The sequence below is a fragment of the Odocoileus virginianus genome, chromosome 4 (assembly GCF_023699985.2).
Source record: "Odocoileus virginianus isolate 20LAN1187 ecotype Illinois chromosome 4, Ovbor_1.2, whole genome shotgun sequence".
NCBI classification, from domain to species: Eukaryota; Metazoa; Chordata; class Mammalia; order Artiodactyla; family Cervidae; genus Odocoileus; species Odocoileus virginianus.
Genome location: NC_069677.1, coordinates 13,863,376 through 13,891,176, shown reverse-complemented (window position 1 = coordinate 13,891,176; position 27,801 = coordinate 13,863,376). Strand labels below are relative to the sequence as shown.

The window sequence follows — 27,801 nt, the reverse complement described above, 5'->3', positions numbered from 1 at the left end:
ACTAGTTCTCCTCCCCTGGCTGCTTTGCCAGTAAATTCTCTTCGCTGGAAACCTTTGCATCTCCGCATTTGGCTTGCTGCGCACGGGGCAAAAGAACCTTGTCCTGTAACAATACCCATTACTCAGCTCACACATTTAATCCGAGGATTTTTGGCAGTTGCAGGATTGTCTTTCCATCCAGGATCTCCCCTGGAAGTAGCCATCTGCTACATTAGTGCAGCGGCAGCATCATCGATCACTAGTTTTAGTCTCATTTGCTGAGGTTAAACCTCTCTCCGGTTGTACTTAGGTCCATGGCTCTCTGCCCGCGGTGAATCAGGGCCGAGCCTACCTATTTCTCTCAGGCTTCGGGGAGTTTCTTCCTTCGCTGTGTCCTGTCCGATCACGGCTTCCCTGGGGGTGTCAAGTTTGGCCCGGGCTCTTTGATGAGTTGGACCTCTGTAGGCAAACAACTTGAGTCAGGATTCCAGGCCGTGCGTATTGTCGGCGATGACTCCTTAGCGCCGAGGCCGGTGCCCAGACCAGAGGGAAAGCAGGCGACCTCGACCCGGCCCAGCCTAGGTTTAGGGGTTTGCTCCCGGGCCTTTCTGGCTACCTGGTGGTGGCCGCGGGCGTTCCCGGAGGCCCCGTCGTAGCTCCTGAGTGAAGGTGTCTCTGAAACGGGCCGCTCGGCGGCCCAGGGAGCCAGCGGGCCCAGCCGCGATGGCTCGCAGGCGCCGGGCCGCGTCCTGGCCGCGTAGCTGGGCCTGAAGCAGCGCGAAGGCGGTGAGCTGTGCCGCACGCCTGATGGGCCGAGACTCTGAGAGACGCTCCACCAGTTGCGGGCTGTGCAGGAGGGCGGCCAGCAGCCGCCGCAGAACCATCCTCGGAGCGACCCGGAACCCGGAGCACGCCGCTCTCGCTTCTGATCGGCGACACCTGACTACGGGCCGCGTCTGCGCTGGCGCCGCCCGGTGACGACACTGCCGCGCTGGGATTGGAGCACAGGATTTCGACTTTCCTCAGCCGTCTCTGCGCGTTTCCGGTTCCGCCACTGCCGGGGCTACATCGTTATACTCTTGAGTGGCGGTGTCCTCTGCCACCTCTCTGCACTATGTCGGGTGGCCTCCTGAAGGCGCTGCGCAGCGACTCCTACGTCGAGCTGAGCCAGTACCGGGACCAGCACTTCCGGGTGAGGGAAGCCGGGTCGCGAGAAGGGGGAGCCTCGGGCCAGAGCGCTGAGACTCGGTTTGCTCTTGTCTCATTGTGTCGTCTCCCATTCTCTGGGATCCCGAAATGCGAAGGGAAGCCTCGGTGCCTTTTGGGGAATGGATGCTGAAAGAGCGTTTGGGTATCATCGAATCCCCTTCTCTCGTAGGAAGGGAATCTGAGGCAGGCTTTCACATTCCCTAGCAGCAGCTCTCTGTTTCCGAGCCATTGCAGATGGGCGGCAGTAGTAGTGGTGGCTTGCGTTTTCACTAACGGTGTCGCGGGAAAGTGACTTTGTGACTTTGCTGCAAGTATCGTAAAAGGGTGTCTTTTTGATACGTGCAGTATGTGGAAGCGCCATCCTGATCCAGATACCGGGACTTTTGTTTTTAAGTTACATCTGTCAAACTGTGTTTGGCGTTTCCCATCATATCCATAGGCTAGTAAAACGGCCCTACAAAAGATGTACCTGGTGGCAGACAAAGTTGAGCCCTCGATGTGAGGAGGGGGACCAACATGTTAAGGGTCTGGATGTCAAAATCGGAAAACTGCTGGGTTTTCGAAGAGGGAAATTTTCTTTTGGCCCATGTCATAGCAGATTCTGTGAAATGGGCGAGGCTGCAGATATTCAAGGTGGGTTCTTCAGTATCAGCAAAGACAGGGATGGAGTGAAGGTGACACTCATTAACTATTGGTTATTTAGTAAATTTGTATTGAGTGCTGTTGTGGAAGCCTCTGCTACACCGTAAAGAGGGAAGACAGTTTTCCACATCCTGAGAGTACATAATCCTCTAGAGATTGGAAGTGGAAGTGGAGTCACTCAGTCGTGTCCAACTGCGACACCATGGGCTGTAGCCTACCAGGCTCCTCCATCCATGATATTTTCCAGGCAATAGTGGAGAGGGTTGCCATTTCCTTCTCCAGGGGATCTTCCCGACCCAGGGATCGAACCCGGGTCTCCCGCATTGTAGACAGACACTTTACCATCTGAGCCACCAGGGAAGTCCTCTAGAGATTATGGGATTGTAAATGTAGGGATTTACAATGGAGGTAAGTAATCTTAATCCAGCACAAGGGAGAGGCTGTTGAAGATTCAGAAGATTGAGAAAGGAGGGATCACCTATAGAAGAGGGTAGATGTGGAGAAAGTCTAAAATGTGTTTTTAGGGTAGGAAAACAAATTTGAGGCAAAATTGAGAAAGATCTTAGATTTATTCAACATTTAGTTTTTTAAATGTTTACTATATACCAGATATGATTATGGGCTTCCCTGGTAGCTCAACTGGTAAAGAATCCATCTGCAATACAGGTGACCAGGGTTTGATCCCTGGGTTGGGAAGATATGCTGGAGGAGGGCATGGCAACCCACTCCAGTACTCTCCTCTGGAGAACCCCATGGACAGAGGAGCCTGGTGAGCTGCAGTCCATGGGGTCCAAAAGAGTTGGATATGAATGAATGAACACATGCACAGACATTATTTTACACGTCTATCGCTCATTACTTTAGAAAGTTCCACATCATAGCCATGTTGAATTTCAAGCATTCTGCAAGATTACAACTTTTACTGTTGTCTATCTGCAGTCTAAAGCCTATAGCTTCATACTACTGTAAGATACTGCCTTGTAGAATTTCTACATTATTTTCTGAATGGTATCTATATTATGTCATACCTTACGTACTAACACTAGTTGTCTTAAACTGTAAGCTGTTTGTTAGGACATGACTTAAACATGTGAGAAAAAGAGGAAAATACTTCTTGACCATAGTTTTAACAAGTCAGTAATTACAGTAGTAAACTTGTTTAGTGTCTCATTCCAAAGTCCTGAAAAACCTATTTTTATTGTAGAATGACTCCTGTCCTGTGAACTTTTTAAGGAAATATAGGATTAGGGATAAGACTGGGCTTGGGTTCCAACTGCAACTACTGATTAGCTATGTGATCTTGGACAAGTTACTTAACCATCTTCCCTCAGGTAGATTGATGATAATAAATTAAATGAGACCATACATAGAAACCTGACTTGCAGTCCCTTGATTCTCCCTGGAGGTGGACATATTACCTTTGGCTTCTGTATGGTATCCATGTTAAATTCACACTTCTAAAAAATGTAACTTGGAGCATACCCTTCATATTGTTTTGTGCCTTTGTTTTTCCACTTTGCTCCCTATCTTGGAAATTCTAGGGTGACAATGAAGAACAGGAAAAATTACTGAAGAAAAGCTGTACACTGTATGTTGGAAATCTTTCCTTTTATACAACGGAAGAACAAATCTATGAGCTCTTCAGCAAAAGTGGTGACATAAAGAAAATCATCATGGGCCTGGATAAAATGAAGAAGACAGCATGTGGGTTCTGCTTTGTGGAGTATCCTTCCTGTGTGTCTCGTGTAGCTGTTGACCGAAGGTGGGGCTGAGAGCAGCTGATAGCCTATTTTGAAAGATGAGTGAGGACATTGGTTGATTAGCATCCCTGCACTTACCTCCTCTTCTTCCTTCATCTACTCCTACCTTCTGTCCAATATGTCTATACTGTTTACACTGGGAAAGCTAGTAACACATACATTCTGTTCTGAAATCCATTCTTTTTTCATAGTTGGTTAAGTAAATCTTTGAAAATGCATATGCTTATGGTATTTCAGAAAGTCCAAAGAGAGTATTGAAAAATAAAAGCCCCATTATCATTCTAATTTCAGAGACATTAGTTATGAATCTCACTGGTGTCTTTCCAGAAGTGACTCTACGTATGTGTGGTAGCATACTGTGTGCACTTTTTTTCACCTACTTTAGATTGTTCCATGTTAGCACATGTAGGTTACCTCTTTTTATAACAGCTATATGGTATTATGTAGATGCATAAAGCTTGATTTTCTTAGGTCGTAACCATATTTACTTGTGACCATTCTCTCCCTGGAAGCTCTCCATACATTCCACCTTCTGGATTTACCCTTTCATATTTTGTTTTTTAACTGTTATTTTCTTTTTTGGTCATCTTGAGAAATTTTCCAGACCTAGTCCACCATGTCATTTGAATTTTCTGTGCCTTGAATTGTTTCTTTCTGTTGTATTTATGCTGTAAAATTTCCTTAAATTTCTGGTGATCCATTGGTTTCTGGAGAAAAAGGCTGACTTTGTGGATCTAGGCAGAGCTTCTTAAGTTGCTATCTTGCCTTTGGGACATGTGGGTTTCGTAAATGCTAGAATGAAAAAAGATTTTAGCTTGCTGATGTTAAAGACAATGCCATAGTTCCTTCAGTTAGTTAGTTCACAACCCTATCTTTTTTATTTGCCTGGAATTAAATGTGTTCCTGCTACCAGGTCTTCTTCCCACACAAAGACCTTTAATTAAACCCTGTTTGCAGCCTTACTACTTAATCAACTTGGAATTAAGAGCTTCCTGGGTTTACTGTCTCCTTTAAGCCTTTCAGGAGTATTTCCTACTGTGACTTTGTTTCACCCATTATTAATCTTTAGCTTTTGCATCTCTAATCTGCTGATGGCTTCTTTTACTCTTTGGGTATGTTTCTTTCCTGTTGTCTAATGGAGGCCCTGAGAAGGAAAGAAGACAAAATGTGCTCACCATCAGGTTGAATCAGAAACCCCACTTTTGAACCTATTCCCCACTACTGACTTCGGTGTCTGATTTCTGGGCTCTGTAAGCTTCTTTTACTCCTTCAGACACAAGGGACGGGTGCCCATGTTTTGCTTTCACCTCTGGTGCCAAGAGTGTAAAATAATTCACAGGGGACAAAAAGACAAAGAAAATATTAAGACACTAATCAGTGTTTAAGAATTGGAGTGTTTTTGCATTTGCCTTGAAGGTCAAAGATCAATAATCAAGATGACACCCGAAAGAAAGGCTACCTTTCATTGTCAGTATTTTTTTGCCCCCATTTGCCCTTTAGCATTCATTTCATTCAACAAAGAATTATTGAATGCCCATGTGTGCTAGGCATTGTGTAGACACTGGACACTGGAATTTCAGCAAGTGTTTCCCTACCCGTGTAATTAAAGACAAGGGGAAAGGTCCAGATAAGTATTTCCTAGACCCAGTTATGATCATAATTACTTACATATATTTTTTAGTAACATCCCAAAGATAGATTTAGTAGATCTGGTTTAGAACCACTGACCTGAGTGATAACTTTTTGAGTGTTTCCTTCTAATGAAATGCGATGGCAAATCTTATGCAGTGACCTCTTTTTAAGATTGTTCTTGAATGTACAGCTTCATATTCAGGGAACCAAAAGATGCTGTTGTTTCCTTGAATAACAGTTTGTGGTTTAAACCTGCACAGAACATATCTGTATTTTTGCAAACCAAAATATGGAGACGGTGGGACTGTGTATTTAACAGGATTATCCAAAAAACCATCAGTGTAGCTGAGGATGAAATATCATTTTTGACTGCTGCTGGACCAACTTCAACAGGCCTATGCAAGCCAAATTATGTCTTTGATCTCCATCTGGTTGGATTAGTTTTTGTACTCTTTAACTCATCTTCATTTAGATGTTTCTTCCTCTATTTACAAAAATGTCTGGAGAAATGCTAATTCCTTAATAATCATAATTAAGATACTATTCAAGAGCAGATGCAGAAAATGCCATGCGGTATATAAATGGAACTCGTCTGGATGACCGGATAATTCGTACAGATTGGGATGCAGGCTTTAAGGAGGGCAGGCAGTATGGCCGTGGGCGTTCCGGGGGCCAGGTACGCAGGAAGGTTTTCTGTGCACAGCTGTTGCCTAGGGTGCCAGTCCTAAATGATAAGTGTTTTGTCAGTTTGTATTTGCTCTTTTCAAAATAACTGTGCCTATAACCTTGGCTTGAATGAATCTACCCATTGGGGTGATAAATTATTAATATTTTAAAATACCATCCAACAGTATATTTTATACATCTTCACAAGCAACGATTACTGGACTTCTGCAAAGGGCTGAATATTCTCCTGCAGGAATGTTGAGCAAAGCAGAATGCACTGAAACAACTTTTCCATTTTTATTTCAACATAGTTTAAATATTCTTTGGAATGTGCTATCTTTGAATGCTGAGTGTAAGCCTGATGTTTGGTTTTTAAAAAAAAAAGCAGTATTAAAATAATTTTGCAGGGCAGTTGAACTTTATCATCAGTTGCTCAAAATCATGTTATGCTTATAATGTTTACATTATGACATCTGAAAAGGCTTAGTTATTTGTCTGACATATTTTGGAAGGCATGTTTGTTAAACTAATCTTCTCTGTACTGTAACATGTTCTTTTCAATTAAGGTACGAGATGAATATCGTCAGGACTATGATGCTGGAAGAGGTGGCTATGGAAAACTGGCCCAAAACCAGTGAGTGGTTGAGAGCCCCATCATGAAAGCCCACTCCTTTGGCCTATTGAATTTGATGGGTGTTACCCAAGATCTGCAAGCCTGCCTTTTGTTTTTGTTTTTTTAAACCAAGCTTTAATCAATGTCTCTACTGAGCTGGAAGCCTTGTCATGGTTTTCCTCTTAAATATTATTAAAGAACAGAATCCAAAAGAATGCCTTTAATTCTGTAGAATTAAATCTTAGAATCTTGGTTCTGTGTCAGATTACCAAAATGATTTCTGTTACTAGGTCAAAAATGGTGTTCCTTAGCAACAGACTTGGATGTATAATGTTGATCTGTCAGCCAAAAACACACTTCTTTTAAAAGACTGGAAAAAATTTTGAAGTGTTTATTACCATGTTTGCATCTAACTAGGTTCATGGTCTACCTTGGGACCTGGAATTACTATTTTTAAAATTTTAAGTTTTCATAAGATAAAATTTAATAAGTGGACTTGTGCTGTGTAATGTAGCTTTGCTCTAAATTTAGGGGAACAGATGTTTGGTAACTGAATTTTTTTTTTCTGTGATTTTTAATCTGTAAAGGCGAAACTTAATGGAAATTCCTAAACAGTTGGTATAAAAGTAAGCTTTAGACAGTCCCAGGGACCACCACCTGCTTTACATGCTTTGTATATCGGGAAATAAGGGACAGGTATTGAAGGGTATTTATTTACTAAACACATTTTTCAAAATATGTGAGATGTGAGCGCCTTCAGATCTATTTTTTTTCATTTTCAGACTGATCTTGGGAATGGAGTGTTTTGTGGTGTTTGTGTTTTTTTAAGGAGCTTACAGATTGAGAGAATGGCTTAACAAAATCAGAAATGCTTCCCTCGGGAAACGTTTTGGCCAGTTCTTATCCTGAAGTCTGTCTTGTTTTTTCCCTAATTGTGCTGTTTCAAAGGCTGGACAGTCAGCTGATGGTCTCTACAACTCCCAGAAGGGAGTCTAGAGGATTTATTTTGCATTTGTAAGGCAAGAGGTGATTTCTCTAATATTAGAGAATTCATGTAACGTTACATGAATTCTTGCTCTTACTAGACTAAATTTAGTCTTACTAGACTAAACTGCTAGTCTAGTATAATTCTCCCTGACCTAAGTGAGATTTTTTTCATCTAGCAACAAAGTATCTCCTAATTTCCAGGAGTTTGTGAAGTTGGGGCTGGAGTATCTCAATGTGAACAGCTTTCATGTTACCATGTGTTTTCTCAAATTTAAATTGGCTATTTGGATATCTCTAAATTAGTTGTAAGTATTTAGGGAAAACATGTGCAAGTAATTTAATGAGGACATAGTCTTTTTTTTACAGTAGTTTGAATTAATGTATTTTATATTATTTTGCGGTAAAACGTGATTCAGATTTCTATAGGATTTAAAACCATAGACAGTATTTCATATTTGAATTGTCTTCTGTAACATTTCAATAAAATTGGCCCAACTTACTGTGTTTTTCCTCACCAAGAGACATTGAAACACTCTTACTCTGGAATATTAATACATTTTGGGGGAGAATCTGAATGGTGTGCAGAATTTGCATGTCCATTCTGATTTGAGAGTTACTAATATGGTAGTCTCTTGCTACATGCAGCTAATTAAAACTGTTCCTCAGTCACATTAGACACATTTCAGATGCTCGATACCTACCTGTGGTAATGGTTATTGTAGTGGATGCAAATACAGAACATTTCCATTACTGTAGAAAGTGCTACACTGGACAGTGAGCTGCTTAGAGCCTACTCAGATAAGCCTTGTCATGACTGGAATGCCACTGGGAAAAACTACTACTCACCAAACAGTACATGTTATCCAACACAAGAACACACATTTATAAAGGCATTTAGTTTATTTTTCAAAAAATATTTTTGCTAGAAGGTTTGAGTAATTTTACATGATCACAATCTTTAAATAAATTTTTTCTGACCAAAAGGTACCATTTAAGTGGACAGCTTGTCTAGATCTGCTTTTGTTAACACCCAAATACAATTAGCACATCTGATGGTATTCCCTAGGTCTTCTTAAATTATCTACAGGCCAGGAGGCAGAGCCTAGCACATAACAAAATATGTGCTTTATAACTGCTGATTAGTTCAGTTTCATAGCAATTAAGCAGAGCAGGTAGTCAGTATATCTAATTCACACTATTAACACACTGGTTCTTGCCTGAAGGGTCTGATCCATGCAGAGCTCCCAGTTATTCCTTCTAACCCAGGAAGTAGTAAACCACAACTGCAGAGAAAGGGGGCAGCTCTACTTAGGCTAGTGCTGGCGATGTCTCAGGTCTGTTCCTTTGTTACAACTATGTATTCAAGGTGACCAGTGTTAATTATATTCAGTGATATGTAGAAAATAAAAAGCAAAGCCAAAAAAAAGATTTGGGGACTGCTGGCAGCAAGCAGCTGCTGCTTCTCCCTTTCTTAAGACAAGACTGGTTCTCTATGATTGAGAGAACTAAAAGTGAAAGTGAAGTCTCTCAGTCGTGTCTGACTCTTTGCGACCCCATAGACAGTAGCCTACCAGGCTTCTCTGTCCATGGGATTTTCTAGGCAAGAGTACTGGAGTGGGCTGCCATTTTCTTCTCCAGGGGATCTTCCCAACCCAGGGATCAAACCAGAGTCTCCTTCATTGCAGACAGACGCTTTACCGTCTGAGCCATTTAGTTTGAGAGAACTAAAAGTTGAACTAAATCTACATTCTTTGCTATAGATTTTACAAAAGGATAAGAGAAACTACAGACTGGTAAGTTTGCTGATGGAGAGGACTGAGCAGCTTGTTGAAGGCACATCATAAGCAGCTTTTAGTTTGTGTAAGGCCTGCCCTCAACCCCCAAAGCATAAGTTCTGCCCACCCTGTGGGCACCCAGACAATTCAGTGCCAAGCTAGTGAGAGTAAAACAAAACAACACCTGTCTCTTCTACCAACAGCCCAGACTATATTTCAGAAACTTCTCTTGCAAGAAAACCATATCGCAAACATCAGGAAAAAAGGCCATCCTAATGGAGGACTTGGGCTAAATAGAGGTTTACACCTAATCACAAGACTGGGGGGTAGGAAGGGCAGGTGAGAAGTAACTGTGTGTACTGAAACAAGCTTCATGAATAACAGAAACATTTTAACCAGACTTAAAATATTTGACATTTAAGCTAAAGCATGCTGGACAGTGTAGCTCAAGGTGCCCTATTAAGCTGGACATGAAACAGACCCGTGACTTGGGACAGTTCGCTGTAGGTTCTCTCTGTCTCACTGCTAAGAGAATGACTATTTCTCAGACTGAAAGAAATGACAACTCAAGCTTGGGGCATTAAGATTTTTTGCCAGAACAACTCTCTTGCATGCCTGGTTCTGTCAGTGAGATATGAACTATGGCGCTCTATAAAGTATAAGACATTTTTAACAGCCTACTTACTAATTACCAAAAAAAAAAAAAAAGTAAGCAAACGTCTGGCATACAGATTTGAAAAATCTCGTTTGCATAATTATGCCTGAAAACCTCAGGAAAACACCCAACCCATTTTGTCACCTTTCCAATGTGGATGCAGCCCTACCTGTAGCAGCACAAAGTGCCTCTAATCTCAGTCTTTCTAATGATATGAAGCACAAGAAGAAATACTGACCTGGTTTTATACTAAGGAGTTTTGAGTCTGAGGGAATAGGAAAGTGCTGGCCTGTTTATAATGTAAACACTGGTGTTGGTGCTTGGAATGTCTGGGGATAGGGAACCCTGCACGTAAACATGTTCTGACTCCACCCTCAACAGCTGGCAGTCAGCCCTACCTTATGGCCACGTAAAACTGCACGCTTTAGCTTTTTATTTTCAACACCGCACACCTAACGAGGCATTAACCCAAGTATCTTTTGCCATTTGCTTGTTCCTCCTTTCCTTTCCAGTTATCACAAAACTCTATGCTAGATCCATTACTTTAATCCTAATGCAGCAAGAGGTAAGGACGGGGCCACTTCTGCTTTCCCCCAGAAGATGAGGTTCATGGAAGCAAAAAAAAAAGCACTCCTGGGCTGGAGTCTCAGGGATGGTCAAGCAGAGACAGATAAGCCCTGCATATTACTGAGATCATTAGAGAAATGAGGGGAAAAACTCATAACATTTGCTGTAACCCCCACAGTATCAAGTCTCCCTTATTACATTTTCTGTTCTCTCTTCCCCATCCACGTCCAAAAGACCTAAAATTAGTCTTTGGTTTTGAATGTTTATATTTTAAATACCCTTGAAATAGGTATTTGGCAAATCTTAATTTCTTCCATGCAGGAAACAACACAGGGGAAGTGACAACTTGTAAATTACTCTTAGGCTGGATCCTCATTTGTTTAACCACCAGTTTGACAGATACTAATTTTTTAATGGATCAAAACCAGAAGAATCCAAGGAGTTCAATGTTCCAGCAAAAGCTTTTTATAAGATTAAAGCATTTATTATAAATCTTAAAGCCAAGGCTGAAATCTCATTTGTGAAGATAATTGGACCCTCACGGTCACTTTCATTGTCTCATAACTTAACTCTTCCCAAGGCAGGCACTGTGCTTACACGTGTGCCACCACAAATAGAACATACCAGTCAGTTTACGGCCACTTCCTTTTCATCCTTTAAAAGGAAGGGGGCTCACTGAAGAGAGAAGTCAGTGAAAGGTGCTGCTGGTAAAAATAAAACAGGACTGACTGTCAAAACCCCTCCTAGCTACCCTTTATGCCCCAGGGAACATCTACTACTCTCAGAGTTACGCTGTATCAAAAACATCCTGCATTTTTAGGTTCTGGAATTAAAATTTAAACCTGTATTCAGTTCACGTCTAACTAAGTTTCAAAAGCTGCACCAAATCTACTAGGCTTTTTTTTTTAATACTCTGCACTGCATGCTCTGTCTATATGCATGCGTTTGGATAATAAATATTAAATATGGGGGGGACACACACAGAATCCATAAAATTAAAAATGAAACCAAACTGAACATTAAAAAATAGTACATGGTCACTAGTGAAATGAGTTAAGGGCAGAAAATAAACTTGAGGTAACAATAGTGGCCCAACACCACTGATTTGAAATACCTGTAAAAATTCAAATAAGTGTTTGGAGATTCAAGTAACAAACCACCTGCTCCAACCTGGTCAGACTTCCCAGAGTCCCTGCTGATTCAGTCCATGAGCCGGCACTCACACAGCTCCTTGTAAATCCTCTTTCGCACTCGGGGCATGTCTTCTTGGGAAAACTGGAAAGGCTGCTCTAAGGCGAGGCACTTGCAGTACTGGAAAGGTCCCAGAAACATGTAAGTGGCATATGGAGCTATGTACCAGCCCAACGCACCATTTTATTAGATGCAGACTTAACAGAATAGGGTCTAAGGCAAATGTTAAAAGTTGGTTTAGACTTGTAAAACATACTGTTTTAAAACATTTACCTCCAAAAAAAAAAAAAAAAGTTACCTCCAAATTACAGTCAAATTTTCAGGTAAGTATATGGCTTGGGATACTCCCTCCCTCCCCACTCAATACTGTGAAAAGCAAAACTGCCATAGAGGTTCCAATTCTCAAGGTGAAACCTGCCGAGAATGCAGGCAAACCTAATATGGCCTTTAAGTGAGAACTTGAGTTTGTTTATAAACCCCAGACATTCATAAGTCATATGAGTGAGCCCATCTTCCAAGATCTTTGAAAATCTGTAAATCATGGATTATAAACTATGATTTCCTTCATAAATATAACAACTTTTTCAATAGCTCTTTGAAGCCTAAGGGAACCTGCAGCATGAGAAAGCACAGTGTCTGAATGTGGCCCTTATTTAAAATCTAGTTAGTTTTTACTCTGTGGTAAAAGGCTACTTGCCAGTGGTTAAAAAAAAAATATAGTTGGTTCTACAAATGCCAAGAGTGTGTGACAGGATCAATTCAGGTCAGTCTCCAATGTGGCTTGCCAAAAACCTCTGATAATACACGGTGATACCAATTATTTATCCTCAGCCTTAGAAGGTAGTTCTTCCTAATGATAATGTATGAAAACACCAAGAACTATTGCTTTTCAATGACATAGAAGGTTTGGGAGGAAAAATGTTCTGTTACCTATACCTAGTACCATGCACACATCAGAGGGATCCCCCTTCTCTAAACCCAACAAGTTTATAAATTGTAAATACAAAAAAAATTCTTTACCTGGAGCACAAATACTCCACAGTCACTATCGTTTTTCTGTTGTGGAATACACTAAGGGGAAAAATAAAACAATTATTAAAATAAAATCAAGTGTTCCCTGTCAGATAAGAAAAGCTGCAGGAAACTTGTATCCAAGACAGCTGCTATATACCTCTGGTTTACAAAGTGTTTTGAGTTTATGAGGCACCTGGCCACATGAAAAGAGCTTATCAATCAGTAACTTATAGAACATTTGCCTAAACATGAGAAATGGGAAGTCAAAAATCCTATTTTAAAACTTCCATGGATAATCAGTTTTGCTATCAATTCACTGACAATGGAATCAAAATGGAATTGTGACTCAAGAGAACGCAGACCTGGACTCTCAATACTTAGTACTAAATGCTGCTTGGCAGTCTTCACTCTTCATCTCGTATTTCACAACTCTGTCCTATTCTTTTAAAGACACTGTAAAGGTAAACAGAATGTTTTCCAAAGAACTGGTTACTATATTCTGCCTGAAGTGTTGAAACATGAAAGATCCTGATACAATTTAGGGGAATACCTGGATATACTGTTGGGTAAGTTCAGAATATTCACAAAAGCAGTTCTGGTTTCAACTAATAAACTAGGGTATTTGAAACACGAAATGTAAGTTTAAAAGTTAGCATTTAGTTCAAGGATAAATGAATAAACCTTGTCCCTTTGGGTTTGGGTTAAAGGTTTATTTCAAGACTCTGCCTCTTTAACACTGTGTCATTTATCCAAATAGACCTGAGTTCAAGGACCTGATGGTCAATGGTTTTGATGAACTTTGGGGAAGGTCACAGATGCTTCTTACTCCTAAATGACTTGCCTAACTCAGATTATAAGGATCAAATGAGATCATACATATAAAAACACTTGGAAAACAAAGCAGTGCCCCATAAAATGCAAGACCCTGGTATCTGTGACAGAGTTAAAAGGGTAGGCCTGCTTACTCTGCCCCGTATACAGCTTTACTGTCTATGGCTAAACATAGTGCTGCTTCTAGACTGTGTTCAGAGCTGAAGCTCTTAAGCCACTTGTCTTCCCCAAATGCCTGGAAAGCAGTCCAGTGCACTTGTTTCCTTGGTGAATCCAAAACAGTCATGTCAGTATTTCTCTGGATCTATATGAATCATCTGGAAATAAGAGCCATGAGGCACGAAGCAGATGTCTTTTTTAACAGAGCAACTATATCATCAGAAGCTGCCCCAGGGATGAAATGACTGAATTTACTTGCTCCAGCAAGCAGCAGGAAACTGGGCAGCCAAATGATGAATACTGAACTGAGGTTTATTCTGAGCTGCCTCCCTGCAGCCTCCAGACTCTCCTTTGGTTATCTTCATGATCAGTCTTCATATGCATTTAAAAACACCCACCCCTTAGATAATTTCAGCCCCTTGACATGCCTGGGTTTTCATTTTTATCACTTACTTACCTTTGTAACAGCAGTCTGCCAACCCTGAAGAAATTCAGGTCTATTTTTTTCTCTGGCTTCAGTCAGCAAATACTTTCTTATATTCTGGTTAAAAAGAAACCACAACACAGATGCTGTGTTCCATCAGTTGGTGAAAAATGGAACCTGCCCACAGCAGATAGAAGCAAAGGAGGAGGCTGTGGCCCCACCACTGGGCAGAGTATGCATTAAAGAGTTTAGAGCTGGAACTTGACTTCAGACCTTTTTCACTTTATAGAGTGAAGGACTCAGACCTTCTATACTGTATGCACTTAAAACTGTGGACACTGGTATATGTTTTAATTAGATCTTTTTAATAAGATGGTCAGCCTTTTCCAGGAATAAGTCAGCTTGGTGAATTTGAAACTTAAAATGAAATACTGGCAAAACAAAAAGAATGTCTTAATTACTGCCAATGCTCAACAGAGGGAAGGAATCCATGGCAGAAATCATTAATAACTGAAACTAAATTTAAACATTCTAGCCTTAGATATATTCCATATTTTTGAGGGCTGCAGGTAAAAGTATCACTCAGTTTCTAGAAAGTTATGTTATTTAAATTCATTCTGGATACTAATACAGTCAAGTCCAATGCTGAAACCTCTCCCAAGACAAAGCCTATTGGAACTTATACTTTTCCCCTATGCCTTCCACCTCTTTGTGCATATCTTTCTCTGCCTATCTTTCTGTAAGGATGAAGTCAGAGGTTACATGAATTAAATTAACCCTCTGAAGGTGGAGGAGAAATGTGTATGTACATGTATATATACACAAGTGTACGTCTGTATATACATACATATACACGTCTGTATATTCGTATTTTTTTTTCCCCATATATTGTATCATTCTGCAACTTGCCTTTTCAAACTCAGTAGGTCTTATAAATCTTTCCATGTTAAGACACAAAGATCTATTGGGTTGGCCAAAAAGTTAGTCAGGTATTTCTGTAAGATGGTATGGAAAAATCCAAATGAACTTTTGGCCAACCCAATACTATATTCTGTAACTGCTAAGGTCTGTTTAATATTGTGAATATATTACAGTATATCTATTCAGCTATTCTGTTGGTAGAGCTAAGTTTAGTTCATTTTGACTTTCACTATTATCAATAATGCTGCAATGAGCACCCTGGTATGTGCCCCATTCTTGGGTGCATACACAAGTACTTTCATGGAGTATATACCAAGAAACAGAACTAGTTTGTAATAGGATATGCATATTTTTGACTTAAAAGGCACTTAGAAGCAACTAGAACTGCAGTTATTCCCCAAATGGCTGTATCAATTTATACACTCCACCAGAAAATATGAGAATGCCTATTTCCTTACACCCACTTTAGTACCATCAAACTTTTCCTAACATAATAGGCAAAAAATAGAACTCTGAGGTAATTTAATTTCTTGTTGTTCATTCATTAGGTCGTGACTGATTCTTTGCAACCCCACTGACTGCAGCACATGTCCCATTTTCTGGTGAGCATCTCTCCATGGGTTTAACAGCTACTGGCATTTTTCCTAAAAATCACTTATTTTATCCTTTGTCCATTTCTTAGATCCTTCTTTTTTTGGCTCATTTGTATTCTTTTTATATTCTAGAAAGTGACTGTTATATGTCAGTAGCATTCTCTCCAAGTCAATCCCTTTTAACTTTATGACATACTTAATTTTCAAATTACGATACAGTCTTGCTTTTTTGGTTATGGATAAGAAGGCTTTTCATATTCTGAGAACATAACATCTATATTTTAGTCTAACTTTCAGTTTTTTTTTTTTAACTTTCAGTTTTATGTTTTATATTTAGCTCATTGTTCCATCTGGAATTTGTTTTTCTTATATATGAACCGTATGAAACAGAATTTGTATTTTACTTTTCTGAACAGCTAACTTTCCCAAGACATACATCAAATAGCCTGTCCTTCCTCAACTTTATCATATACTAAGTTCCCACATATACATGAGTTACTCCTAGATTCTCTCTGTTGTTCCACCAATCTACTTGTCTACTCCTAACCAATATAATTAAAAGTTTTAATTATTAAAACTTTGTGATATGGTTTGACATTTAGTAGACCAAGTATTCCTTCCTTCAGTTTTTTTCTACTTCAAAACTATTTTAACTGTTCATGACATGAATTCTGCAATATAAATTCTAGGATGAGTTTATCAGGTTTCATTGAAAATCCTTCTGAGAAACTGATTAGGACAAAAATCAGTTTATATTAGTTCAGGGAGAATTAATCTCCTAATATTGAGTGTGCCTATCTTTCCATCTATTCAGATTTCCTTTATATACATTAGTTTTCATCTCAAAGAATGTCCCCTTTTTTGTTAGGGTATATTCCTGGGTAACTCACCTCTTTTTTTTTTTTTTTTTTTAATGAAATCTGTTTACATTTTCTAACTAGCTCTTGCTAGTGCAGGAAAATCAGGAAACGAACTGATTTTTCTTGCTTTGTATCCTGCCATCTTGTTGAACTCTCATTAGTTGAACTCTAATATTTTGCCAGCTGATTCTCTTGGCTCTGATTCATTCTACAGAAGTTATTTTGACAATACAAACCAATTTTAGCTCTAGGAGAAACCAAGAAAAATGATTTGTTTGTTTTTTTTTTGGCTGCACCTCGCAGCATGCAGGATCTTAGTTCCCTAAGGGATCAAACCTGTGCCCCTTGCAGTGGAAGCATGGAGTCTTAACTGCTGGACCACCAGGGAAGTCCCAGAAAATGATTTCTATCCATATTCAAAATGTAGTTTAAAAGGAATGACTGAAAAAAGATCTGATGAAATCCAAATAGGGTAGGTATCTCAGAGAGGGATCCAGATCCTGGACTGCTACCTCTTCCCATCTGGAGGTTTCTCTTATAGTCCTTTCCTCTCCCAACATTTTGACATGACATGACAGAAGCTGATCACATGTGGTATTGACTTCTGCTGTTCTATCCTAGAGCTGAGACACCATTTGGTCAATGACAAAATGAATAGGAAAAAAGGAGTGGGGGAGTATATTAACTTACCTCTACACAAAATTTAAAATGAATGCCTTGGGAATCATAAAATGAAATAATTCGATTAGAGAGTGTCACAGTAATGAGAGACCAGTGGACTTCCAGGTGAATAGGGATCAACAGAAGACTCTTTTTAAATAAATCCACCTGATCAAGAAAAAAATAAAAGAAATGTAGCCATCAACATGGGCTTTCCAAACCAACAAGAAACAGCAGTTTCCATTTACTAACCTTTCACCTGCCCAAGGTCATTAATCTAGGAAGTGAAGCCAGATCTTAATCTAAAGCCCATGTTTATAACTAGTAAGCTAAAATACACAATAATAAGGAAACTGAAGGTAAAGAAAGCACTGTTTTCCACCTAACCTGCTAAACCTGTGCTTATTAACTACCTAACATGATTTAACTTATTTTTAAGCTTAAATAATTTTCTTATATACATATTTGACCTAGAATCAATTCCTATCTAGGAAGGAATTGTGATATTAGAAAACAGCATAACCTTCTTTTAGCCTTCTTCTAGAGACTCAGTATAGTGGTTAAGATCATGGGCTCTGAAGTAAGTCTGGTCAAGTTCAAATTGTAGCTCTGTGGTCAGAAGACTGGCAATTTGCATAGCTTCTTTGTGCCTTGATTTCTTCAATTATAACCTACAGATAACAGTAGTACCCACATGATGAAGCTGTTGAGAGTGACAATACATGTAAAATGCACAAAGTATGCTTAACCACTATATGTAGCCAATAAATCTTAGCTGTTATCATTATCACTATCTTGGATCTCTCAGTTGTCGAAATTGAGAAAAATATCCTTGATAATTATTTATTATGAATTCACGCTTCATATCCTAATACGTGTCCTTTAAAATCTAGAAGCATTCACTATACCATTTAAAATCCCAGTTGTGGACTGGATGATAAAGAAGTAGGTATTCAATAGACATTTTATAGAAGGATGAATGGACTTTTTTCAGGTGTTTTTGTGATTTTTGTGTTTTTGTGATTCCTTGAGTTAAAACAATTACAAGACTATTTTAAACTAGATTCTTAGCAACTATTTCTCAAGCCTTCTTTGCTTTCTGATATTAAGATAATGTCCTGCTCTAGAGGAATCTTCCACTAGTTTACACAACCTTGGAACAAAGCACTTCTGCAAAGTTTCTGTATGCACAGACCTAGGAGGTAAGGTGGACAGGAAGTACTGAACAGGACAGACAACCGGTCCTTTCCGGCTCAAAAATTCTGAGTATCTAAAACAAGGAATCATATTTAAAATACAGTATTAAATGAGACTAAATTTACATTTTTCTTAAAACGAAACTTTTTAATTATAAAGCAATTTTAAAATAAAAATTACAAAGTACAGATAAAAAGATACACTTCAGTTTATATCTTTCCAGATCTTTTTCTTCTTTAATGTATTTTCACATACACACACACAACCTATTACATACAATTAAGAATGATATGTGTGGTCAATTATATTACTGATATCAATTATTTGTTGTCCTCCCTATAAGAGGGAGGCTCAAACAGTAAAGAATCTGCCTACAGTGCAGGAGACCCAGGTCACATGATTTGCTTTAACCTATGCATGGTAAACAGAAGTGAATTTATGTCATGACCAAGCTGAAGCTTCAAGAACCATCATGTGGCTCTAAGACTGACATGTCTCAATATTAGGTGCTGCTCCTTCAGTCTGAATCCCATTAATGGGATAAAGACGAAAAAACAGCACCATCCCTTAGATACAGGGAAAGCATTTGATAAAACTTAACATCTATCTATGATTAAAAGCTCTCAGCAAACTACAAATATGAGATATCTTCCTTAACTTGATAAAGAGTATCTATAAAAAACTACAAATGACATCATAAATAGCAATGAAAAACTGAATTCTTTCCTCCTAAGATTAAGAACAAGGCAAAGGTGTCTTCCCTCATTACTTTTATTCAACAATGTACTGGAAGTCCTAGCCAGTGCAATCAAGCAAGAAAAAGATGGCATACAGTTTGGAAAGGAAGAAATAAACAGTCACTACCTGTCGACATGATCATTTATGAAAATCTCCTAGAATCTACAAAAATCTCCTAGAATCAGTGAGTTTGACAAGTCACAGGATACAAGGTCAATATAGAGAAATCAATTGTATTTCTCTATACTAAGTGCAAATAACTGAAAGATAATATTTTAAAAATTCTGACACAAAAATAAACTCAAAATGGATTAAAGATCTAAATGTAAGACCAGAAACTATAAAACTCCTAGAGGAGAACATAGGGAACACACTCTCCGACATAAATCACAGCAAGATCCTCTATAACCCACCTCCCAGAATATTGGAAATAAAAGCAAAAATAAACAAATGAGACCTAATTAAACTTAAAAGCTTTTGCATAATAAAGGAAACTATAAGCAACGTGAAAAGACAGCCTTCAGAATGGCAGAAAATAATAGCAAATGAAGCAACAGACAAAGGATTAATCTCAAAAATATATAAGCAACTCCTGCAGCTCAATTCCAGAAAAATAAATGACCCAATCAAAAAATGGGCCAAAGAACTGAACAGACATTTCTCCAAAGAAGACATACAGGTGGCTAACAAACACATGAAAAGATGCTCAACATCACTCATTATCAGAGAAATGCAAATCAAAACCACAATGAGGTACCATTACACGCCAGTCAGAATGGCTGCTATCCAAAAGTCTACAAACAATAAATGCTGGAGAGGGTGGGGAGAAAAGGGAACCTTCTTACACTGTTGGTGGGAATGCAAACTAGTACAGCCACTATGGAGAACAGTGTGGAGATCCCTTAAAACAGAACTGGAAACAGAACTGCCATATGACCCAGCAATCCCACTCCTGGGCATACACACCGAGGAAACCAGAACTGAAAGAGACACATGTACCCCAATGTTCATCGCAGAACTGTTTATAATAGCCAGGACATGGAAGCAACCTAGATACCCATCAGCAGACGAATGGATAAGAAGCTATGGTACATATACACAATGGAATATTACTCAGCCATTAAAAAGAATTCATTTGAATCAGTTCTGATATGTATAAAACTGGAGCCCATTATACAGAGTGAAGTAAGCCAGAAAGATAAACACCAACACAGTATACTAACACATATATATGGAATTTAGGAAGATGGTAATGCTAACCCTATATGCAAGACAGAAAAAGAGACACGGATGTATAGAACAGACTTTTGGACTCTATGGGAGAAGGCAAGGGTGGGATGATCTGAGAGAATAGCATCGAAACATGTATATTATCAAGTGTGAAACAGATTGCCAGCCCAGGTTGGATGCATGAGACAAGTGCTCAGGGCTGGTGCACTGGGATGACCCAAAGGGATGGGATGGGGAGGGAGGTGGGAGGGAGGATCAGGATGGGGAACACATGTGGCTGATTCATGTCAATGTATGGCAAAAACCACTACAATACTGTAAAGTAATTAGCCTCCAACTAATAAAAATAAATGAAAAAAATAAATAAAATTTTAAAAATAATTTAAAAAATTGTTTATAGCAGTTTCAGAAACATGATATACCTATGGATACATTTAAGTGCAAGATCTGTACACTAAGTTTGTAAAAATATTGCTGAATAAAGATCCAAATAAATGGAAAATATACCATGTTCATAGACTGAGAGACAATACTGTTAAGGTCTCCATTCCCTCCAAATGAACATACAGATTAAACACAATCCCAATCATAACCCAGCAAGTTTTTTAAAAGTAGGGATTGACAGACTGATTCTGAAATTTTGATGAGAATGCAAAATGACCTAGAATTGCCAAAGCTATCTGAAAAAGAAGGCTAAACCTGGCCACTTAACACTGATTTAAAGACAAACTATAAAGACAGTGATCAAGACAGTGTGGTATTACATAAGAACAAAGAGATCAGTGCAAAAGAACATAAAGTCCAGAAATAGACCCACACATATATGGTCAGTTAACTTTCTACAAAGATGCCAAAGCAATTAAAGTGGGAAAGAGAAATCTTTTCAGGAAATGCCACTGAAACAACTGGATGTATATGGAGGGAAAAAAAAAAAACCTTGATCCCTACCTTATGATTACACAAAAACTGAGATGCACCAGAGATGTAAATGTAAAACCTAAAACTATAAAGCTGTTAGAATAAAATATATGAGGCAAATATTTCTTAAACTGGATATAGAAAGCAAAACTATAAAAGAAAAGAGTATGGTAAATTAGATTTCATAAAAATAAAAATCTCTATTCATCAAAATGCATGTTAAAGAAATAAGGAGAAAAGTTAGAGACTGAGACAAAACAATAAAAAATATAGATTTGACATAAGACATATCTAGAACTCAAGGACTTCTTTATAATGCTTTTTTTTCCTTATCATTCACTCATTTTTCTATTGAGTTGGTGAGGTGGTTTTCTTATTGATGTGTAGAAGCATTTATATATTTAAAAATACTTCTTTGATATTTGATATATACATTTGATTTCAAATATTTCACATAAATATCAAAATTTTCCCAGTTTACTGTTTACCTTTTTATATAGTTGAATTAATTCATTTTTCTTTTATATCATCAGAGTTTTAAGTTGTACACAGAATGGATTCTGCTGCTTTGAGATTAATTTTTTAAAATTCTGCTGTGGATTTTCTTTGTACTTTCATCGTTTCACTATTTACTGCATTCCAAATTCTTGGTTGTTCCATAATTTTTCTTAATGTAATCAAACTTAGTAAGTACTTAATTCTTCTATTTTTCCTTTTTTCTTGAATAATAATGGCATTTATGACTATTATTTTTTTCTCAAGAGATTTCATTTTATTCCATAGCAGCTGCTAAGATTGTGTTCCCTTTTCTGTCCTTTACTAGATCATTTGTATATAATCTATTTTCTTTTAGACCCAAGGTTTATACCAAGTAATATGTATATGTGTGAAAATTTTAAAGATTTTTTTAGACACCTTTTATTATTTATTTTTAATTTGATTGAACTGTGGTTAAGGAATAGTATATGTAATAATTATGGCCAAGTACATGATCAATTTTTACAAATGTTTCTTGGATATAAGAATAAATGTATATTCTCTTTTTTGAGAGGTATAAAGATCTAGTATAAATCTATTAAGCCAAAAACACTGGTTGTATTTTTTATATATGGTCTTATTTTTTATCTGCTAGATTTGTCCAACTATGAAAGAGGTCTCTCAATATCACTATTTACCAAAGTCTCCTTGCTTTTGTAATCACTGTTATGTCTCCTATATACTAAAATTTTATCAGAGTGTACTTTTCACACTAAATTCTACCTCATTTGCTATTACTACTATTGTTCCTCCTTTTTGCTTGCCACTGCCACTTCTTTCTTTTGGTTTGCATTTGCCTAGTACCTGTCACTTTACTTTCAAGCTTTTTCATATTATTTTATGTTTGTTTCTTATACACGCATATAGTTGGATTTTCTGATAAAATCCAATCTGAGAGCGTCCAGAGGATGGAACAATTTAATTTATTCTATTCAATGAAATGACACTGAATTATACTTGGCTTTATTCCTTCAATTTCATGTTATTCTTTATTTAGAAATTTTCCCATGCTATTTACAAAACATACCTTATTTTACTGTACTGTGCAGATACTGCATATTTTATAAATTAAATATTTATGGCAACCCTGCATAGATAAAGCCTATTGGCACCATTTTTCCAACATTTGTTTACTTCATGTCTCTTTGCCACATTCTGGTAATTCTTACAATATTTCAAATTTTTCATTATTATTATATTCATTATAGTTATTTGTGATCAGTGATCTTTGATATTATTGCTCTAACTCACTCAGGCTCAGGGAATGGTTAGAATTTTGTTTTTTTAACAAAAAGGTACTTTTAATGTATGCACATAATTTTTTTTACATAATACTATCACAAACATAAGGGACTATTGCGTAAATGTAATTTTTATATGCCCTGGGAAAACAAAAAATCTGGTGACTCACTTTTTTGCAATATTCACTTTATCGCCATGGTCAGGAACCAAACCAATAATACCTTCAAGATATACCTGTCTAACCTTTCTCTACTCCATATTACATATGATCATCTTTCCTCAGCTATGTAACTTCTCCTGGTTAAGTAGCATCCTATTATATGGATGTATATACATATATTTATTTATATATATTTTATATTTACTTTTATTTATTTATTTGGCTGCACTAGGTCTTAATTGTGGCACTCGAAATCTCTGTTGCAGCATGTGGGATGGCTCTAGTTCCCTGACAGGGATCAAACCCAGGACCCTGCATTGGGAGCCCAGAGTCTTAGCCACTGGATCGCCAAGGAAGTCTTGGACGTATATTTTTCATTTGACCAATCCCCTACTAATTAGCTGTCCTCAATTTTTCTAATATAAACACCACCACAGCCCATCTAGTGGCACGAGTTACATGCTTGGCAGTCATCTTTCACAATTCTTCATTCCCCATAACCTACTCATCACCAAGTCCTGTTAATTTACTTCCTAGGTCACAATCGTATTTGTGTACAACTCCCATCTCTTCTACTATTGTAATTTAAAGTACACTTAATCTGCAGTGGCCTCCTACTCACATCAACTTTGCTCCCACATTCATCCATCTTCAGTGCCACTAGAGCAAAATACAAATTGGATGTTGTCACCTAAAACCCTTCAACTGATTCTTACACAGTCAGGATAAAATTTAAAACATAGACCACAAGGCCCTGCCTCTCTGAATCAGATTCTCTTCATGCCACTCTCTCCTTTGGTCCCTGCATTCCGGCTATTTTTCCTTCCCCCGTGCTTCTACCAGCATAATATAAAAATGATGACCACTTAATGTATGTTTAGCATGTGTTTAGTGATTTACATGCATTCTCATTTAATTCTCACAAGATAAATATAACTGGCATTCCCATTTTTTAGATGCTAAAACTGAAGCTTAAGGGAATTAAGTAATTTGCCTAAGGTCTTACAACTAGTTAAGTGGCTGAACCAGGATGTGAACCCAGGTCTAAATCCTGAGTTCATTATTTCCCCAGATGTGCACTCTTCAATTTAGTTTATCTTGGCACTACTGATGATGCCTTGCACAAAAAACCTACCTAGCAGCTGTGTGTACTTTGCAAAAATAATTTACACCCACACTTTCATAAGACTTAATATCAAAAATAGAACATAAATAGGCTTTTAAAATAATGTTTCTGACATAGTCAATGACTACAGAGAGAAATTAAGGTTGGAAAGAACCTCAGGGATTGCTTTAGCATTTTATTTTTATAAATAACCAATCTGAAGCCCAAATTAACCATCTTATCTAAGTTGCACAGCCAGCTAATAACAGTGTCAGAACCTTTAACTTCCAATCCAGTGCTTTCTGTTATAGCAGATTCCAATCAACTGGATAGATTCAGAAATTTTACTAGTGTCTTGTCTTTCAAACAAAAAGATTTAAAAGAAATAATAAAAAGCAACTTTAAGTTAATGGGCCTGTTTCTACTATATATCATATTGGCAGTAAAGAGAGCTTCATCTGCATTTCAAATTTAGAATAAAAAAGAAATAAAGCAAATACCTTTTTAGTCCATCTTTTTACTCCATTATACCCTTTGGTAACCAGCTGTCTATGAAAAAAGCTGTTGAAGAAGTGAACCTATAAAGACATCAAATACAAGCACTCAAGATTATATTAGGCTGTGTCAGGACTTAAATTCACAACAAAAGGGAAATTTAAAAATCCCTGAATGTAAGACAGACCAAAAAATGAGGAAAAGTTTTTTCTTAAAAATAATGACCAAAACATACATTACAGCAATTCACAGAAGACTATTTCAAATTTTCATTAGAATGACCTTACAGATGTGGTCTATTATCAGAACTGGACTAGGGCAGTAAACAGATTACCTGAATCCAATCAAGTAAAGAAACAATCTGATAAATCTCATCAAATCAGGTGATAAAGCTGAAAAAGGCTATGAAAGAATAAGGTAACAGCTTGAACTCAAGGGATGGGAAGTACAAAACTAATCCTATCTGAGGAATGTGGATTTGGAGACTCCTATAGTCATAGTAACTATAAGAAGGTCACTGTTAACACTGAAAAAATTACTCTAGTCATATGGCGCATCATGTTCTGCATCCTTGGCCTTTTCAAAATTCTGGCTTATAAATGAGTATCAGCTTACCAGAGAGAGTAAACATACTATGGTCTTCAAGCATTTACTCAGTAACTTTGACTCACTTGAGATGATAAAACTGCTCCCTTTAGTGCTAAGGTTCTCAGGATGTGGCCATCAGACCAGCAGTGTAAGTATCACCTGGGAACGTGTTAAAATACAAATTCTCAGGCCACACTCCAGACTTAATAAAGCAGAAACTAAGAGTGGGCTCAGCAATCTGGTATCTGAGGATTCTGATGCACATTTGTTTTGAGAACCATGGAGCTTTAGATATCCATAAAAATGCTTATAGTAGCCATCTCTAGGCAGAGCTGTCCAACTTTTGAGTGCATCAGAATCTGAAGTGCTTATTAAAACAGATTGCTAGGACCCACTCTTCAGTTTCTGACTTACCAGAAATTTTGGATGGATCCAAAAATTTGCGTTTCTAGTAAATTCTCACATGATGCTGATGCTGCTAGTTTGGGGATCATACTTTGAGAACCACTTTCAGTTAGTTCAGTCACTCTGTCGTGTCCGAGTCTTTGCAACCCTAGGAACTGCAGCATGCCAGGCTTCCCTGTCCATCACCAGCTCCCAGAGCTTGCTTAAACTCATGTCCATCGAGTCGGTGATACCATCCAACATCTCATCCTCTGTTGTCCCCTGCCTTCAATCTTTCCCAGCATCAGGGTCTTTTCCAAGGAGTCAGTTCTTCGAATCAGGTGGCCAAAGTATTGGAATTTCAGCTTCGGCATCAGTCCTTCCAATGAATATTCAGGACTGACTTCCTTTAGGATTGACTAGTTAGATCTCCTTGAAGTCCAAGGAAGTCTTAAGAGTCTTCTCCAACACCACAGTTCAAACACATCAATTCTTTGGTGCTCAGCCTTCTTTCTGGTCCAACTCTCACATCCATACATGACTACTGGAAAAACCATAGCTTTGACTAGATGGACTTTTGTTGGCAAAGTAATGTCTCTGCTTTTTAATATGCTATCTAGGTTGGTCATAGCTTTTCTTCCAAGGAGCAAGCATCTTTTAATTTTATGGCTGCAGTCATCATCTGCAGTGATGTTGGAGTCCCCCAAAAATAAAGTCTGTCACTGTTTCCATTGTTTCCCCACCTATTTGCCATGAAGTTATGGGACTGGATGCCATGATCCTCCTTTTTTGAATGTTGAGTTTTAAGTCAACTTTTTCACTCCTCTTTCACTTTCATCAAGAGGCTCTTTAGTTCTTCTTCACTTTCTGCCATAAGGGTGGTATCATCTGCATATCTGAGGTTATTGATATTTCTTCCAGCAATCTTTTGATTCTAGCTTGTCCTTCATCCAGCCCAGCATTTTGCATGATGTACTCTGCTCTATAATTTAAAAAAGCAGGGTGACAATATACAGCCTTGACGTACTCCTTTCCCAACTTGGGACCAGTCTGTTGTTCCATGTCTGGTTCTAACTGATGCTTCTTCACCTGCATATAGATTTCTCAGGAGGCAGGTAAGGTGGTCTGGTATTCCCATCCCTTTAAGAATTTTCCACAGTTTGTTGTGATCCACACAGTCAAAGGCTCTGGTATAGTCAATAAAGCAGAAATAGATGTTTTTCTAGAATTCTTTTGTTTTTCGATCATCCAGAGGATGTTGGCAATTTGATTTCTGGTTCTTCTGCCTTTTCTAAATCCAGCTTGAATGTCTGGAAGTTCACGTACTGTTGAAGACTGGCTTGGAGAATTTGGGGCATTATTTTGCTAGCATGTAAGATGAGTGCAATTGTGTGGTAGTTTGAACATTCTTTGGCATTGCCTTTTTTGGGGACTGGAATGAAATCTGACCTTTTCCAGTCCTGTGGCCACTGCTGAGTTTTCCAAATTTGCTGACATATTGAGTGCAGCACTTTCAAAGCATCATCTGTCAGGATTTGAAATTGAAGTTCAGCTGGAATTCCATTACCTCCACTAGCTTTGTTATAGTGATGCTTCCTAAGGCCCACTTGACTTCACATTCCAGGATGTCTGGCTCAAGGTGAGTGATCACACCATCATGGTTATCTAGGTCGTGAACATCTTTTTTGTATAGTTCTTCTGTGTATTCTTGCCACCTCTTCTTAGTATCTTCTGCTTCTGTTAGGTCCATACCATTTTTGTCCTTTATTGTGCCCATCTTTGCATGAAATGTTCCCTTGGTATCTCTAATTTTCTTGAGGAGATCTCTAGTTTTTCCCATTCTATTTTTTCCCACTATTTCTTTGCACTGATCTCTGAGGAAGGTTTTCTTATCTCTCCTTGGAAGAGAGACAAGAACTCTCTTCGGAGAGAGAGTTGGAACTCTGCATTCAACTCTTTGGAACTCAGCATTCAAATGGGTGTATCTTCTTTCTTCTTCTCCTTTGCCTTTAGCTTCTCTTCTTTTTTCAGCTATTTGTAAGGCCGCCTCAGACAGCCATTTTGCCTTT

The 27,801-nt window shown here is 38.2% G+C and overlaps 3 protein-coding genes across 7 annotated transcripts in view; 1 reads left to right on the top strand and 2 right to left on the bottom strand.

Moving 5' to 3' along the window:
• Positions 1-118: 118 nt before the first annotated feature.
• On the bottom strand, positions 119-964 carry NCBP2AS2 (NCBP2 antisense 2 (head to head)). 2 transcript variants are annotated; one of them, XM_070466195.1, is made up of 2 exons: positions 596-964; positions 119-438 (listed from the first exon to the last, which is right to left on the bottom strand). In XM_070466195.1, exons 1-2 carry the CDS (start codon positions 861-863, stop codon positions 383-385), a joined length of 324 nt encoding a protein of 107 aa, XP_070322296.1. In that variant the 5' UTR covers positions 864-964; the 3' UTR covers positions 119-382. The 2 variants fall into 2 exon arrangements, with proteins under 2 accessions (XP_070322296.1, XP_070322298.1); XM_070466197.1 differs by having other exon boundaries at positions 119-964.
• A 38-nt stretch (positions 965-1,002) lies between these two features.
• NCBP2 (nuclear cap binding protein subunit 2) lies at positions 1,003-8,006 on the top strand. 2 transcript variants are annotated; one of them, XM_020887898.2, is made up of 4 exons: positions 1,003-1,171; positions 3,372-3,553; positions 5,760-5,898; positions 6,455-8,006. In XM_020887898.2, the coding sequence occupies exons 1-4, from the start codon at positions 1,094-1,096 to the stop codon at positions 6,524-6,526; spliced, it is 471 nt and encodes a 156-aa protein (XP_020743557.1). In that variant the 5' UTR covers positions 1,003-1,093; the 3' UTR covers positions 6,527-8,006. The 2 variants fall into 2 exon arrangements, with proteins under 2 accessions (XP_020743557.1, XP_020743556.1); XM_020887897.2 differs by lacking the exon at positions 1,003-1,171 and adding an exon at positions 1,384-1,821.
• Positions 6,609-27,801, bottom strand: part of SENP5 (SUMO specific peptidase 5) — a 47,203-nt gene continuing 26,010 nt past the window's right edge. For 2 of the 3 annotated variants that reach the window (XM_020887894.2, XM_020887895.2), the window contains exons 6-10: positions 24,766-24,843; positions 17,169-17,306; positions 14,138-14,221; positions 12,697-12,747; positions 6,609-11,796 (exon numbers count right to left, since the gene is read on the bottom strand). In XM_020887894.2, the coding sequence (XP_020743553.2) occupies positions 11,686-11,796; positions 12,697-12,747; positions 14,138-14,221; positions 17,169-17,306; positions 24,766-24,843 (462 nt within the window). In that variant the 3' untranslated portion in view covers positions 6,609-11,685. The remainder of the gene's footprint in view (positions 11,797-12,696; positions 12,748-14,137; positions 14,222-17,168; positions 17,307-24,765; positions 24,844-27,801) is intronic. The other variant, XM_020887896.2, reaches the window with a different exon arrangement.

Bases quoted from the DNA above. Each gene is read 5' to 3' on its own strand.
- NCBP2AS2 (XM_070466195.1), bottom strand. From the start codon at position 863: ATGGTTCTGCGGCGGCTGCTGGCCGCCCTCCTGCACAGCCCGCAACTG. The intron at 439-595 runs GTAGCCAGAAAG...GTTTGCCTACAG, and splicing joins ACGCCCGCGGCCACCACCAG to AGGTCCAACTCATCAAAGAG.
- NCBP2 (XM_020887897.2), top strand. From the start codon at position 1,705: ATGTTAAGGGTCTGGATGTCAAAATCGGAAAACTGCTGGGTTTTCGAA. The intron at 1,822-3,371 runs GTGGGTTCTTCA...TGGAAATTCTAG, and splicing joins CGAGGCTGCAGATATTCAAG to GGTGACAATGAAGAACAGGA. The intron at 5,899-6,454 runs GTACGCAGGAAG...TTTTCAATTAAG, and splicing joins GTGGGCGTTCCGGGGGCCAG to GTACGAGATGAATATCGTCA.